This window comes from Podarcis melisellensis (assembly GCF_964234715.1).
Source record: "Podarcis melisellensis genome assembly, chromosome: 1".
Taxonomy (NCBI): domain Eukaryota; kingdom Metazoa; phylum Chordata; class Lepidosauria; order Squamata; family Lacertidae; genus Podarcis; species Podarcis melisellensis.
This window is the reverse complement of record NC_138528.1, coordinates 122,174,262-122,189,812: the sequence shown is the minus strand read 5'-3', so window position 1 is coordinate 122,189,812 and position 15,551 is coordinate 122,174,262. Positions and strand designations below refer to the sequence as shown.

The window sequence follows — 15,551 nt, the reverse complement described above, 5'->3', positions numbered from 1 at the left end:
TCGGATGTCCTTTCTAGTATTGTAAGAATTTTCTGTCTTAACTTCTCTTCACATGCTGCCTTTTCCGCCACTGCTATCATTTCCACTCCTCTAATTTATTCTTGTTTATGTTAGACTGTGTGACCTGAGTGACTTGGAATACCTTGATGAGGAGTTCCACCAGAGTTTGCAGTGGATGAAAGACAACGATATACATGATATCCTAGATCTCACATTCACTGTAAATGAAGAAGTCTTTGGACAGGTGTGCACAATTTTTTTTTCCTCTGAAAACTACATAGAAAAACTTATTTTTAGTTTCATTTCTATATTCTCTTCCTATATATCTCCTTTGTTGAGATGTAATGTCATTGGTTTGTTGTTTCTGCAGGTTTCCTTCCCTCTCGAATAAAAAGCTTTTAATGTTAATGTTCAAAACTCTGTATTACCAGTTACCGGTCCAGCACAGCTTTAAAAGGCTGACTCTGATACTATATAGTGTTGTGAGCTTCTTGAGATGTGAAAACGAGCAATTCCTCTTTTATGAAAGTTATTTGGACTCTAAAGTCTCTGCACAGATGCAGCTGAGGTCAGAATTGGCCAGATTCATTTGTCTAAAATCAAATTTACAGTGGTACCTTGGTTCTCGAACTTAATCTGTTCCATTTGACTCCCGAAACCATTCGAAGGCGCAGCTTCCGATTGGCTGCAGGAGCTTCCTGCACTCAATCAGAAGCCACGCCGGACGTTCGGCTTCTAAAAAACATTAGCAAACCGGAACACTTCCGGGTTTGCGGAGTTCGGGAGCCAATTTGTTCAGGAGCCAAGCTGTTCTAGTACCAAGGTACCACTGTATTTAGATTGACTGTTGCTCCTTGTCCAAATTAGTAGCTGTCGTTCTAGCATTTAAAGGTAGCAAGTGCAACAGAGAACCACTTGACTCCATTGAGATTTGTAAGAGTTGAGTGCCCAGCTTTGCACTTCAGTCCATTGGGTGTCTCGGTAGCAACTGAGGGTGCCAGGCTTTCTCTTCACCACTCTGGCAGAGCCACTCCATTGTAGAGGAATCCCCAAACTTAGCAGACAGTGGGCAAATTTTCCCCGGGGATTCTTGAAGCCGGGTAAGGAGCTTGCAACTTGAGGCCTGATTCATATGTTACCGTTGAAGTGCTGCTGCCAAAAATAGACATGCATGGTCTGGGCTCCACATCACAGTATCTACCCGCAAAATGGATTGTGTGGCAGCTTCCTATGTCATTGCCAGTGGTGCCAATGCAGACTCAGCACTCCCGTGGGAGGTGATTTGAGTTGACCTGCCTAATGGCTGCTCAAAGAAGTTGCCACAGTGTTGTTGAGCTCTGAGCACATGGAGGCATTTCTTCGGCACCTCTTCAGCCTACAGCAGTATTGCTATGAATCAGTATACATAGATGGGCGGGGTATAAATACATTATTATTATTATTATTATTATTATTATTGAATACTTTTGCAGCTCTGTGCTATTAACTTGCCAGGATGGGAAGGAGTGATTTGGAATTTTTCTTTGCATGTGTTGCATTTGACTTCTTGTTGCAGTGTGTGTGTCAATATTCGAAAGCTTCATTTTAATAATCTCTCTCTTTAGAATGGGAAGGCTTGCTTGTATATATCTCTTTTGGGGGGGGGGTTCCTGCTTTGTACTTGATACCGCTGGCCCAAGAGGGAGTTTTCAGCTCCTCTTTTTTTTAAGCTGCCTGGGTTTCACCACTTCAAATAAGAATCTGCCATTGGGGGAATAAGAACAGCTTGATAATATAAGAAGCTCAGCTTGCAACAGATCCCTTCTTCCTAACGTTTTGGTGGTGGTTTGCCTTTTAAGATTACTGAGCGAGAACTGAAGCCTGGAGGTGCCAACATCCCAGTCACAGAGAAGAACAAGAAGGAATATATAGAGAGGATGGTGAAATGGAGAATTGAGAGAGGTGTCGTGCAGCAAACAGAGAGTCTAGTGCGTGGCTTTTACGAGGTAAACCCCCCCCCCCCAAAAAAAAAACACCATTCTGATTATGTTTTCAATGCTTTACGTTCCCCGAAGCATTGCACCATTCAACAGGATGATTGGCGAGCCGTGATTAATGCATCTCCCACAACTGACTAAATTGTCCTGAAAAGCATTGCGTTGTCATTGGTACTACTGCATGTGCAAAATTCATCATTAAAGCAGCGGAGACAGGTAATAAAGGCTACCTTTTGTAAGGAGCTGGGAAATGTAAGGATCACTATTCGTGCTGCAAGCAGTCAGCAACTAATGCATGGGTTGAGGAGCCAATCATTTAGTCTGGACATAGCATTTCAATGTATGTTTAGAATATTGTACTGGGGTTATTACGTAGACTTTTGAGCTGCTCTGAGGCCAGCTCGGTCCAGGATCCTTAAGAATTCGTGCCTGGGAATAGGTCATTGGTCACCAACTTCCTCTTGTAGTTGGTGACCAATGACCTATTCCCAAGCACAAACTCATAAAGATTCTGGATATTACCATGGCAAGGACCTTCATCTATCTCTAGCAGTCAGTGACAATTTGTGCTAGCAGTAACCCTTTGAGCTTTGTATATGAAAGGTGCCAGGTTCAGCCCCTGGCATCTCCAGATAGGGCTCAGGAAGATTCCTGTCTGAAACCTTGGGAAACTGTTTCCAGTCAGAGTAGGCAAAGAAGTCGTACCTTGGTTCTCGAATTGCTTGGTTGCCGAACAAATCAGCTCCTGAACGCCGCAAACCCTGAAGTAAGTGTTCTGGTTTGAGAACGTTTTTCGGAAGCTGAACGTCTGACGGGGCTTCCGCTTGAGTGCAGGAAGCTCCTGCAGCCAATCGGAAGCCGCGCCTTGGTTTTCAAATGGTTCCTCCCGGAACGGATTAAGTTCGAGAACCAAGGTACCACTGTAAGTAAAGGTAAAGGGCCCCCTGACCATTAGGTCCAATTGTGACCGACTCTGGGGTTGCTGCGCTCATCTCGCTTTATTGGCCAAGGGAGCCAGCGCACAGCTTCCGGGTCATGTGGCCAGCATGACTAAGCCACTTCTGGCGAACCAGAGCAGCACACGGAAACACCGTTTACCTTCCCGCCGGAGCGGTACCTTTTTATCTACTTGCACTTTGACATGCCTTCAAACTGCTAGGTTGGCAGAAGCAGGGACCGAGCAACAGGAGCTCACCCCGTCACGGGGATTTGAACTGCTGACCTTCTGATCAGCAAGTCCTAGGCTCTGTGGTTAACTCACAGCACCACCTGCGTCCCTTTTAGGTACCACTGTACTGGTGGACAAATGCCTTGATTTGTTAAGGCAACTTACTATGTTCCTGTACAGTAATGGGCAGAAAATAAAAAGAAACAACAGCACATATCATTTGGCTATGCTTATTTTCTTTCCTAGGTTGTTGATGCGAGGCTGGTGTCTGTATTTGATGCAAGAGAATTGGAGCTGGTTATTGCTGGCACGGCAGAAATCGACTTAAGTGACTGGAGAAATAACACCGAATACAGAGGAGGTGACACCTACTAAAATATATGTACATAGTTAGAATACAGTTAGTCTGGCTGGGTGGTCACAGTCTGTATAAACCAGGAGAGGTAAAGCTGCTGTTAGTTCTTTTTTTTTCAACAGTCCAGTAAACTATTCTAATTTAATTTCAGGCCTTCATCTGTTGCAGTGTAATTTTAGAAAGCTGGTGCTCACACTTTAAGCTTAACTTCAGAGAGCTTGGATTTCTCCCCACTTAGCTTTAGGAATGGGGTGGGCATTTCATCTGATAAAAGAGGTAAAAATTCAAAACAGCGCAGCTGGTGAGACCAACTAGGTTAATCTGGAGATATAAAGGTATGCTCAGCATTAATTTCTTACAGATGGTAAAGATGGCAAGAGTTGGAAGAGGTTAGGGCTCTCCAGTGAAAGATGAGAAGCCTCCATCTTCAGATTTTCTGTGGCAGATATCTTTTGAGTTTTGACATTTGGAGTTCATTCCTGGCACTTTTGAAAATGATTTAAGGTATCTTAGGGGGTGGGGGGGGGGAACCATTGGGATCAGCTCCTTGATAGAAATCATCTGAGATGTCAGCCTGCACAACTGAACACTCAAACATTGGTTTAGAACTCAAATGAAAATAAAGTTATTAAAAATGTTGATGCATTCATATGTACAGCTAGGATTTAAAGTGCTGCTATAGCTAAGCCATACGCTGGCTTCCGTACTTAGGATTGCTCCATTATATATCAGATACATTGAAAACGTTTTCCGATTTCTTGTAATACGTCCACCATTAATGCCTCTTCTGTGCCACTTTTAAAAAGTATTAAACCCTTGAACCATTTCCTGTAAAAATGGGTTGTCAGATATATCTGTCCATTCAAAAAATGGATCTGGTATGACTTTGCTTCGGTACATAATCCCAGAAAGCTTTCACCTTCATTTGTGTTGCCCCATGCTGTTTACAGCTTTTTCATTACCTTCTCTTGTGCTTCTCAGCACCATTATTCTTCCATTTTGCCCGTTTTCCCCATCTTCATTTATTTATTGTTTCTCGTGCTCTTCCCAACCTCCCACATTTCACACACAGCTAGAATCCAGAATATGAGCAAAACATATGTATGCCAATATGTCTTCGCTGTTAGAGCAGACCCACCCCCTTGAAATTTCAGAGACGAAAACTGACATATGTTTCATTCCTCCACCTTTATTCCTTTGTTATGCCTCCTATTCAGGTTTCTTACCTGTACTGTCTCACAACCAGACTTTCCTCTTCTGCACATCTGGTGTATCTACCATGCACAATTCAAAGTGTTGGTGCTGATCTTTAAAGCCCTAAACGGCCTCGGTCCAGTATACCTGAAGGAGCGTCTCCGCCTCCATCGTTCTGCCCGGACACTCAGGTCCAGCGCCGAGGGCCTTTTGGTGGTTCCCTTGCTGCGAGAAGCCAAGTTACAGGGAACCAGGCAGAGGGCCTTCTCGGTAGTGGCGCCTGTCCTGTGGAACACCCTCCCACCAGTTGTCAAAGAGAAAAATAACTACCAAACTTTTAGAAGACATCTAGAGGCAGCCCTGTTTAGGGAAGCTTTTAATGTTTAATAGGTTATTGTATTTTAGTGTTTTGTTGGAAGCCGCCCAGAGTAGCTAGGGAAACCCAGCCAGATGGGCGGGGTATAAATAATAAATTATTATTATTATCATCATCATCATCATTATCATCTTACACCAGCATCTCCTTTCAGTCTTCTCAAATCTCTTTATTTTCAAGGCAAGAACTGGTAACCCGTGGCTCTCTAGATGTTGCTAGACTACAACTTCCATCATCCCTGACCATTTTCCATAGTTGCTAGGGTTGATGGGAGTGTGAATCCATCAATAAGTGGAAGGCAGACTCTAGGATTACAGATACATTCACTAAAGTTCGAAGTTTCATGTTTTCAGATACTCAAGTTTAAAATGTGTGTACCTATAGCAGGTGTAAAAGCTGATGCTTGTCCCCTGAAAAATCTTCGGAAGCAGGAGCCCAATCCTTTCCCATTTGCTGTTGCCAAGTATATTCAGAATTTCCAGACTTGGTAACATTGTCAGTGCATTTGTATTTGGATAACTAGACTAGAGAACGCAATAAGAAGACATAATCAGTTTTGAGACGAATGCGATAACTGTGCCCAAACCAAGTGAATACTACTATGTCATCATCTGGTGCTTTGTGTAGGTTTTTCCTCAATTGATTAAACAACCTTAATAATCCATGAAAATATATATTGATTTTCCCATGGCAGGGAGGTTGGAATTAGGATAGTAGTAGGCATCTTTCCTATGTAGGCTGATTTCTGATGCCTAAACTTAGAACCCCGTTAATGTTCGGTATGTCACGTTTCTTTTTTTCTTCTCTGGTAAAATGACCCCAAATGCTTTGCTCTTCATTCTCATCAAACAGGATATCATGACAATCATATCGTAATTCGGTGGTTCTGGGCTGCTGTAGAAAGATTCAACAATGAACAGCGACTCAGGCTATTACAGGTAAGAGATCAATTGTTATGTCAAACTGTCCAATCTAGGTTGACGCAACTGTAACGAAACAAAAAAAAAACTATTTCATGGCTTAATAGCTCACTCACCTCCCTCTAGATCCCCCCCCCCCCCGTGGTTAATAAATGAAATTATAGTTCTAGGGTGTTTTGTCTTCCGGTTTAGAATTTTGATAATCAGGTTCCAGCAGAAGCAGCAAATTAGTGATGCATTCACAGTGGCATTTCCTGCACTTAACAGCTGTTAGGAGTGTAGTGATATCTGTGACTTGGATAGAAGCTTTGGTCAATCTCAGTCCCTCAAATGCTGCTCGCTGGAGTTGCTGCTAGTAGAAAACATCTGGGTGTTCTGCTTAGCTGTGGGTTTTTGAAAAGTGATTAAGGAATGACTAAATGTAAACAGAGAAATGTCTGCGAGGAGAACATCAAGCAGAATTCCCCAAGCCAGAAAAGGGAAGTAATGAGGAAACTCACCGGAACTCCTGGAATAATGCATATTGGAGCAACATAAGGGAAAAATAAGGCTTCTTCAACTACTGCTATGGCTGTTTAACATATGTTTTATACCAACAGTGAACTAGGCTTCTCAGTCTCCTCTGAGACTGAGCCAGTGTGGTGTAGTGGTTAAAAATTAGCTCTTCTTTCCACCTCTCCTCCAACCCCCTCACCCACCCATTCAATTCACTCTCTATTTAAAACCATTTCTTATGAGGCAATAATCAATATTTATATTTATGGACATATTTTAAAGCCGATTTTACGCCTCCTCCAATTGCCTGCGCCCCTGGCGGGGGTCCACCTCGCCACCCCCTAGCTACAGCCCTGGTAACTGCGTATATTTTCTTTGTGTGTGTGTGTGTGCTTGTGCCAGTGTGATGTCGTGGTTAAGAGCAGCAGACTCGTAATCTGGTGAACTGGGTTCGCTTCCCTGCTCCTCCACATGCAGCTGCTGGGTGACCTTGGGCCAGTCACACTTCTCTGAAGTCTCTCAGCCCCACTCACCTCACAGAGTGTTTGTTGTGGGGGAGGAAGGGAAAGGAGAATGTTAGCCGCTTTGAGACTCCTTCGGGTAGTGATAAAGCGGGATATCAAATCCAAACTCTTCTCTTCTTCTTCTTCTTCTTCCATATCTTCCATATCTCCTGTTTCTCTTCAACTGTTGGTAGGCCACACCCACTCCAGGGCCAACTTCCTCAGTCAGGAACCACCTCTCTTCCTCCCTAAGCACCTCTGGGGCCAGTTTCTTTTACTTAACAGTGGCCTTGAGCACCAACTTTACCCACCACCTCAATGATGGAGAGTCCCCAGAAACGCCCAGGGGGCGTATGAAATTAGTCTCGGTGGTTCCCCTCCTTTTCATTAGGCCTTAAGGGACTGGAGTCATAGCATTAGTGGAATTCATTGTTGGCAACAGATGGACATTAAACTGTCGTAGTAATTGTTGTATTTTTTTCCTCCCTTATGTGTTGTTTGTGCTTAAATTTGCAAGTTACCTTAGTGACATGGCGAGCTGCCTCCCTGTAGTCACTTCCCATGTTACCCTGGTAATGTAGAAGGTCAGCAGCCATGTGGGTTGCTCGAATCAGGCCAAACCTCCATTGTAACTACTGACATGGACATGGGAAATAGTCACATGATCAGCCGCATGCTGTGTTTTACATGGTGCAACATGGAAGCTGACTGTGGCAAAGCAGTTTTGTATGGGCAGCCATGCTGTAGAGTTAACACTGGAACCTACGTGGGACGGCCGCTATGCTATCGTGTGATAAAATTGATAGCCTAAAATTTCACTGGAACTGTAATTTTATGCAGAAGATCAAAGCTAAGCCCAATAATACTCTAAACAAAATGTCTCTGCATCTGCACAATGAACAAACAAGAAAATTACACAAAAAACAAACAAGCAAGTAAATTAATGCTGAGTTCAGTTCATGGGGTTTGGACTGTTTGCTCAGTGAAATAGAATCAGGCAATGAAAATTTCCCTTCCTGATCCATTGCCAAGATGATAATGTATGCACCCTACAAAAGCAGTACCATATCTTGGCTAAGCAGACTCGTGGAAACAGCTGTTTACCTTCATCAAAGGGCCTGGATATGCCTACAGGAGATTTCCCTCCTCTTTGCGATAACGGTTGCTGTTCAAACATCTTTTGCATTTTCCTTGTGGCATGGAGGAAACTACTTGAGAAACCCAAGTCAAAAGCCCCCTGGAACTAATTACAGGTCCATCTGAAGCCCTGAGTGCTTCTTGTATAGTCAAAGCGTGCCCTGTGCTGATTCTAACAAATGCTGGCTCCAAGAAGTGAACAGCTGAATGCTATGCATGTTTATAGAATGTAAGTCCCACTGAGTTTGTCATCTTACTGGCTCTTGTCCTGTCTTTGAATATGTATCAATAGTAATTGCAAATGTGAAGCGGAATTTGCTTTTTTTCTTCACATACCACTGTGAGTTGCAACTCACAGAAAAACCTATTGATACATATTCAAAGATAGGACAAGTCAGTAAGGGGTGTGTGGGTGGGTGTTGGCCTATATAACGCAAGAGGCAGCCCCAAACATACATTAGATAAAACTTTTTCTTATTTTCCACAATAATCATTTCTGGTGTATTGCTTTGGATTTCAGTTTGTTACAGGCACATCTAGTATACCTTATGAAGGTTTTGCTTCTCTGCGGGGGAGCAATGGACCAAGAAGATTCTGCGTAGAAAAATGGGGGAAGATCACTGCTCTGCCCAGGTAAAATAACACTTGAGTTTCCTGAAACATAAATCCACTTGGTATTTAATAATTCGGGTTTCTATGGGAAAACCATGCTGTCTTAACTGATAAACCGAGTTATTTCTATCATCAACTTTTAGAATTATGGGAACACCTCTTTAGAAGCCAATGGACAGATTGAATGGGAGCTGCTTCAAGAAAAGCTCTGGACCTCAGTTCTGCTTAGAGCTAAACTGAAAGTAGTTTTTGTTCTTTTATTCTCGGAATATGCCCCCATCTTCAGCAATTTTCCGAAATCAGTGCAAGCAACTCTGCTTTGCTTTGATGCAGTTCTTCTCTTCTCCCTCCCCCTTTTCTCTCTTTCGTTCTTTTACTTATTTGCCCACATTCCAATTTACTCTTATTAGCTGTGGCAACCCTTAGCAGCCAAGGTTCTACACCTGACATGATGATGTCACAGAAGCTTGTAAACAAAACTGTGTGGGTCATCACAGCCACTGTGGTTAAAATAGAGTACAAACCAAAGAGACAGAGGAGAGATTGGCTGCATAATAACAGTATTGAGTGATATTTGTCATTCCAATGCTCTCTTTGATTTTATTTTATTTTTAGTAAAGCACTCTAGCTGAAACTCTTGAAAGTTTATTTGTTGTTTTTTTTTAAAAAAAATCAAAATGATATTTGGTGATCAAATAAGAGTTAAAGCATCTACTATCAAGGGTATGTTATCAGAAGCAATAAATAAAGATTTTTGGCAGTATATTAATTACACTGTTTGATACTCTGCCCAACCAAGATTAAATTTTGTATGATTTTGTAATTCTGAAAGAGATTCTAAATGTTGATGTATCCAAGCACCTGGGGTACCTCGTTCCATCAAATTCATCCATTCTGGGCAAAACCAAAAGGGTGAAAGTGCTGCTTTTAGAGCAAATACAAAGATTTCAGGATATTTGGATGAGAATGATCTGTTGTGGTTTTTCTGGCTTCTTGTATACACTGGTGGGTGTAGAGAGGCCACATTCTGTAGACCACTTGTAGGTCTTTTATTTTAGTAAGCGGTGCATAATGTTTGCTAAATAATAAATAAATAACTGCTGTTTTCCTGCATCGCCAAGTCAAAAGACCCAAACAGGCTGGCGCTGCCAGGAGATCCTATCCTTGGCTAATGGAGCTTTCTATTCTGCACAGTGAAATAATGTGTGGGAAGAGATAGCAAGCTCACCTCTGGTAACCCAGCAATGCCATGAATATCCTCGGTAGTACTAGCACCAGGCAACCTTAAGCAAACCATTATCTCTCAGCCCGGGCTCTCCACTGGTGGGAGTAGAAAGAGCAGGTACCTATCTACGTCACAGTTTCAGTGAGAACGCCTGTGGTGAAAGAACTTGACCTTCCGCAGTGTACGCTATAAAACAAATAATTTTAGCAACCCCCGTGTGTGCGGAGGAAGTTTTCCTGGAGACAAATCGGGTCTTTTTAATGCCCAGCGCTTGAGTTTGTTTAAACAAAGCGTGAGATAACAACCCACCCCCGCTGCAAACTTTCAAGGAACGGCGCCTTGATCCCCCTCTAAACCAAGTGACCGTCTCAACCTCAGTTCTGAGCCGAATGAAAAGTGATTTGTTTTTATAAGTTCCCTGGCTCCTTCAGCCCTGGGCTGTACCTGCTTCAAAGGCTTTCCATTGCAAACACAGCAGAGTGCTGGCTTAGGCTGCCTAATATTAAGAGACAGGAAGCACCATTGGGTGTCAACTGGCTCTTCGCTATGACTGTTTAAAATATGGCCTTTTGCGCTCTCGTGGGGCCAGCTCTCTCAGGCAGCAAATATTTTCTTAAGATCTGACCTGCTGAAGCGTATCATCCTCGTAGGCTTCTGGGGTGAAGTCGGGTCATACAATGACGTGGTGAGGGCAGCCATTGCTGTTCACATGTCTGTACCGTTCGCATCTAACACACCTGCTTTTTTAAAATAGTTGTATTGGTGAGAGGAACTGAGCCCTTTCCTTGAACTGCATCATTTTTTTGTACTCCCTTGCCCCCCACTTCCAATTTTAGAGCTGGACCAGCAGAAGATGTCTGCATTGATAAGAGTGCAGAGGATACCCACTAGGGGAGAGTGGCTATGTAAGCTTTCAGAATACTTAGAATTAGCCAAATTGACAGACATAATAAGACAAAAACCAAAACGTGAAGTAAAAAAAGAATGGGAGTGCCTAAATGAATACCTCAAAAGTCAAGGTTCGAGGACAGAAATCTGGCTGAGTCTGGAATAACCTTGTGAAGTGAAAGGATATGAAAGAGGTATTTATATCTAGATGTTAGGATAGGTAAAGGTAAAGGTACTCCTGCCCGTACGGGCCAGTCGTATCCGGCTCTAGGGTTGCACGCTCATCTCGCTCAAGAGGCCGGGGGCCAGCGCTGTCTGGAGACACTTCCGGGTCACGTGGCCAGCGTGACGAAGCTGCTCTGGCGAGCCAGCACCAGCGCCGCACACGGAAACGCCGTTTACCTTCCCGCTATAAAGCGGTACCTATTTATCTACTTGCACTTAGGGGTGCTTTCGAACTGCTAGGTGGGCTGGAGCTGGGACCGAAGGACGGGAGCTCATCCTGCCGCGGGGATTCGAACCGCCGACCTTACGATCAGCAGGTCCTAGGCACTGAGGTTTTACCCACAGTGCCACCCGCATCCCTGATGTTAGAATAGAGATGATAGAGATGTTAGGATAGAGATGATAAAGAAAACAGGAAGACACAATGAGAGATAAAGGAGGTGCTGTAGGATTGGTGGAAGTCAATGTCTTGTTGTTTCAGTGTTTATAGTATTAACTTGTAAGATATGGATTTGTTTTTTGTTGTTGTTGCTTTCTTTAGTTTTCGAATGTTGATATCTTTTGAATGTAGATATCTTACGTGTTGTTGTTGTGTGGAAAATACTAATAAAATTTATTTTTTTAATAAAAAGAGAGTGCAGAGGATAGGGCTAGCATAGCCATGAGGCGAAGTGAGGCCTTGAGACAGTGCTCCTGTAGCTGCCCCGCTGCCTCTGCTGCTAGTGAAGAAGTGCTACTGGCACAGATTTGTGGCAAGGTGTCACCGAAATTGTGGGAGGCCTCACCCCCCAAAATTAGCGCTGATGCTGCTGTCACTTCTCTGTCCCTTGGTGGAGGCGGTGGAGCGGGACAACATTCCTGTTCCACCTCAAACGGGGAAATGGGATGTGTCGCCCCGGATAAGGAGGATAGAGGGGGGGTGGGCGTACCTGTAATTCGGCTCTCTCCATGCCAATTTTGTTAGGCTCTCCCACTGCTCTTGAAAGTGAGGATGGAACAGACACGGGGTCAGGAACTATGGCTGGACCACACCATGTGTAGTTGGCTTCTTATATATCGTGACCACTGCCTTGTGTGATTCCTTTGAACTTTGCTGCTGGGTTTTATTGCCCATTGGAATGCTTCAGTGACGTAGGAATTCTGCTGAATGGGAATATATATATATATATATATATATATATATATATATATATATATATATATATATATGCAGGTTTTGGTGTCCTCGGGTGTCTTCCCGTGTAAAAGTTGGGGTGTCTAGGCGACGTTTCGACGAGGTCTCACTCGTCATCTTCAGGCTGGTGCTTTCGGCTTCTTGTCGCTCTGTTCCAGTAACAAGAAGCCGAAAGCACCAGCCTGAAGATGACGAGTGAGACCTCGTCGAAACGTCGCCTAGACACCCCAACTTTTACACGGGAAGACACCCGAGGACACCAAAACCTGCATTCCTGTACCCGTGAAAATCTACGAAAGCATATATATATATATATATATTCATTCATTCATTCCCCGCCCTTCCCAGTTCAGAAAACTGGGCTCAGGGCGGCTAACAACAAATTTAAAACACTTAATTGATGCAACAAAAAAACAGCATAAAACATGAATAACAATAAATTCACAATTCAAAAATCAATTTAGGGGGGAAATCCGTCCAATAAATATCAGATGATCACCAGGGCTAGCTGGCTAAATTAGTCCTTTTGGGCCAGAGAGGAGACCAGGGGAGAATTAGCTGTGGGATCCCAAAGCAGGTAATCTTCATAAAAAGGGAAGGAAGGAGAATAAAAAATCAGGCTAAGTTCAAATTGAAAGCCAGACGGAATAGCTCTGTCTTACAGGCCCTGCAGAAGGAAGTTAAATCCTGCAGGGCCCTGGTCTCATGGAACAGAGCGTTCCAGCAGGTCAGAGCCATCACTGAGAAGGCCCTGGCTTCTCCATACTTCATGGATACACGAAGGCGCCTTTAGCTATGGAAGAGGTGGAGAGCATATGTCGGGCTCCATCTGCTATAAGCTCTGCTAACTGGGGCTGATAGGAGCTAGAATCCAACCACATCTGGAGGTTGGGTAATTCCTGAGTAATTTGGGGCTTCTGCACCCCACATCCCTGCTGTGTTTGTGTGAACAATTCACACAACCAAGTACTAAATCAGGGTATGATGGGGAAAACTCTTATTACCAGTTTTTCTGCTGATTTTTTGGAGTAAATTTCTGAATTCCACTCACTTTCCCCCCTGCCTCTTGTTCTTCCCCAGAGCTCATACGTGTTTCAATCGTCTTGATCTCCCGCCGTACCCATCGTTTTCCATGCTGTATGAGAAGCTGTTGACGGCCGTTGAAGAGACAAGCACATTTGGACTCGAGTAAAACACAAACCGTAGTGCCCAGCATCTTGGACCTTTCGTGGACCGTTCCTCAAAGAATACATGAATGCCTGCATTGCATTTCCTGGAGGAAAACTTGTTTTACAATACAGTTTGTGTGATGGAATTTCGTGAGTGAGCAAGGCTAGATTGGGGAGCTCTTACAAGCTCTGAAACATTCACACAAGTACATAACAAGGGATGTATTCTGTAGGGGGACACCTACAGTTCTCCAGTTGACCTCTTTCTTTCTTTTTTTCTTTTGACCACCAAACTTTAATATTTGGTGTAATTTAAGAATAAAGAGACAGGACAACATGTGTTGAGCAGCATCAGGGCTATCGCATAAATCTTCCCTATCTCAAAAATAGATTTCACCCAAGTATTTCAAGATGACATACGAAGTTTGGGGTTTTTTTTAGCCCACTGCTAAATAGTAGGAAGTCAAATGAAAAATGCTGGTGTGCGTGGTTTTTAATATGATAGAAGTTAATTCCCAATGGTACACTACTTTATGTCATATACAATACAGTACTAAAATATGCTATACCTGCTTTACCTAAGACTTTGAGTGCCTGCATGGTGTGCACCGTAAAGATCAAATTTTCTGGGGCTTAATATGAAGGAGGTTGGCAGCAAGAATGACTTGCAGTTAGGTAGGTTGTACAAATGTATATGCAAATAGTGTCTTTAGCAAAAGATGAGCTACTATAAGAGAAAAATGATTGATTTAATGCTTTATACTGCATGAAAAGTGTTCCTTTTTAAAAAACAACAACAACAACTAGACTTTACCACAGCATATCAGGAAAAAAAACAACCTCTTACACAGTAACTTTTGTTTATTTTTGTAAAATCATGATATTGATTTCCTTAAATTGTAAATAAGAAAATAGAGGACAAACTACCTTTTTTTGAGTTCTTTTCACTTTTCCATGCTTAAATAGATATCGTTCTTGTGTTTGATTCTATAAGCACTCTCAAGGGATACATACATATATAAATATAAATACAAATATATATATATATATATATATGCCTTTTATTTTTATAAGGGTAAGATATTCCCGAAACTATTTTTTGCACTGAATGTACCAAAGTCAAAGGGACATTGTGAACTGACTGGCAGAAAACTGCATCACTCGTACAAACCTGTAAGAAGTAGCTGCTTTAAGAAACAGAGCTTTCTTCACAGTGCCATGTCTGTAGATAATATCAGGACTGTGCACATTAAGTAATAATTTTGTAAGGCTCACTCCATGTATAATGTGTAATATGCATTTATTTTAAATGTATTTTTATTTGTTTTGGTTTTCTTTTTTCCTTTTTCATCCATTAACTAACTTTATGGAATAGTGTTGAATACAGATATTTCGTATTTTCCCTGCAAACATTTTTCTTTTGTACAGCACTCTTACAAGCACTACAGAGGATCTGGAAAAGAAAAGAAAAAAACACACAAGATGATCAGCACTTAAAAAGGACGAACCTTCGCTTAGGAACCTTCACTCACGTTTAGCAGCGAACCATCTCCAAGATGAAAACTGTTTCTAGTGTCTTTCTAAACCTGCATTTTCACTGAGTAGTTTTCTTAAACAATGTTTATTAAAATGAACTACTTTTTTCTATGATATATCTGAAAGCATGAATCCACCATGTCAAACAAGCATTTAATTTCAGAAACATTAAAAGGTTTGAGCCTATTCCTCGCAAGAATCTCCCATGCTGAAGGCCAATTTCATGTGTTGCAGTGGGGAGCATGGTATCCACAGGTTTCCTTTTATTCCCGTGATCATTAAAAAGCAACACATTCCACCGAAACAAAAGTTTCTAGGACCTACTAACCTAGATGGTACCTTTGGCTTTGCAAGTCCTTGCTGTGAGGGAGACAGATCTGAGACTACGAGTAACCGCAGAGCTTTCTCCTCTTCACGTTGCTGTTGATGGGTGTTCCACATATGCTCTTCATAGTTGTCTCTGCTGTGAGATCAATCTCCTGCTCACCTGAAGCCCAGCATAAAGGTAAAGGGACCCCTGACCATTAGGTCCATTCGTGACTGACTCTGGGGTTGCGGCGCTCATCTCGCTTTACTGGCCCTGGGAGCCGGCGTACAG

The 15,551-nt window shown here is 42.7% G+C and overlaps 1 protein-coding gene across 5 annotated transcripts in view; it reads left to right on the top strand.

The window, feature by feature from the left end:
* HECW2 (HECT, C2 and WW domain containing E3 ubiquitin protein ligase 2) overlaps positions 1-15,154 on the top strand; it is a 194,730-nt gene extending 179,576 nt beyond the window's left edge. For all 5 annotated transcript variants that reach the window (XM_081902138.1, XM_081902139.1, XM_081902140.1 and 2 more), the window contains 6 exons: positions 115-244; positions 1,839-1,985; positions 3,391-3,505; positions 5,922-6,007; positions 8,645-8,757; positions 13,329-15,154. In XM_081902138.1, coding sequence (XP_081758264.1) covers positions 115-244; positions 1,839-1,985; positions 3,391-3,505; positions 5,922-6,007; positions 8,645-8,757; positions 13,329-13,440 — 703 coding nt within the window. In that variant the 3' untranslated portion in view covers positions 13,441-15,154. The remainder of the gene's footprint in view (positions 1-114; positions 245-1,838; positions 1,986-3,390; positions 3,506-5,921; positions 6,008-8,644; positions 8,758-13,328) is intronic.
* The last annotated feature ends 397 nt before the right edge of the window (positions 15,155-15,551 follow it).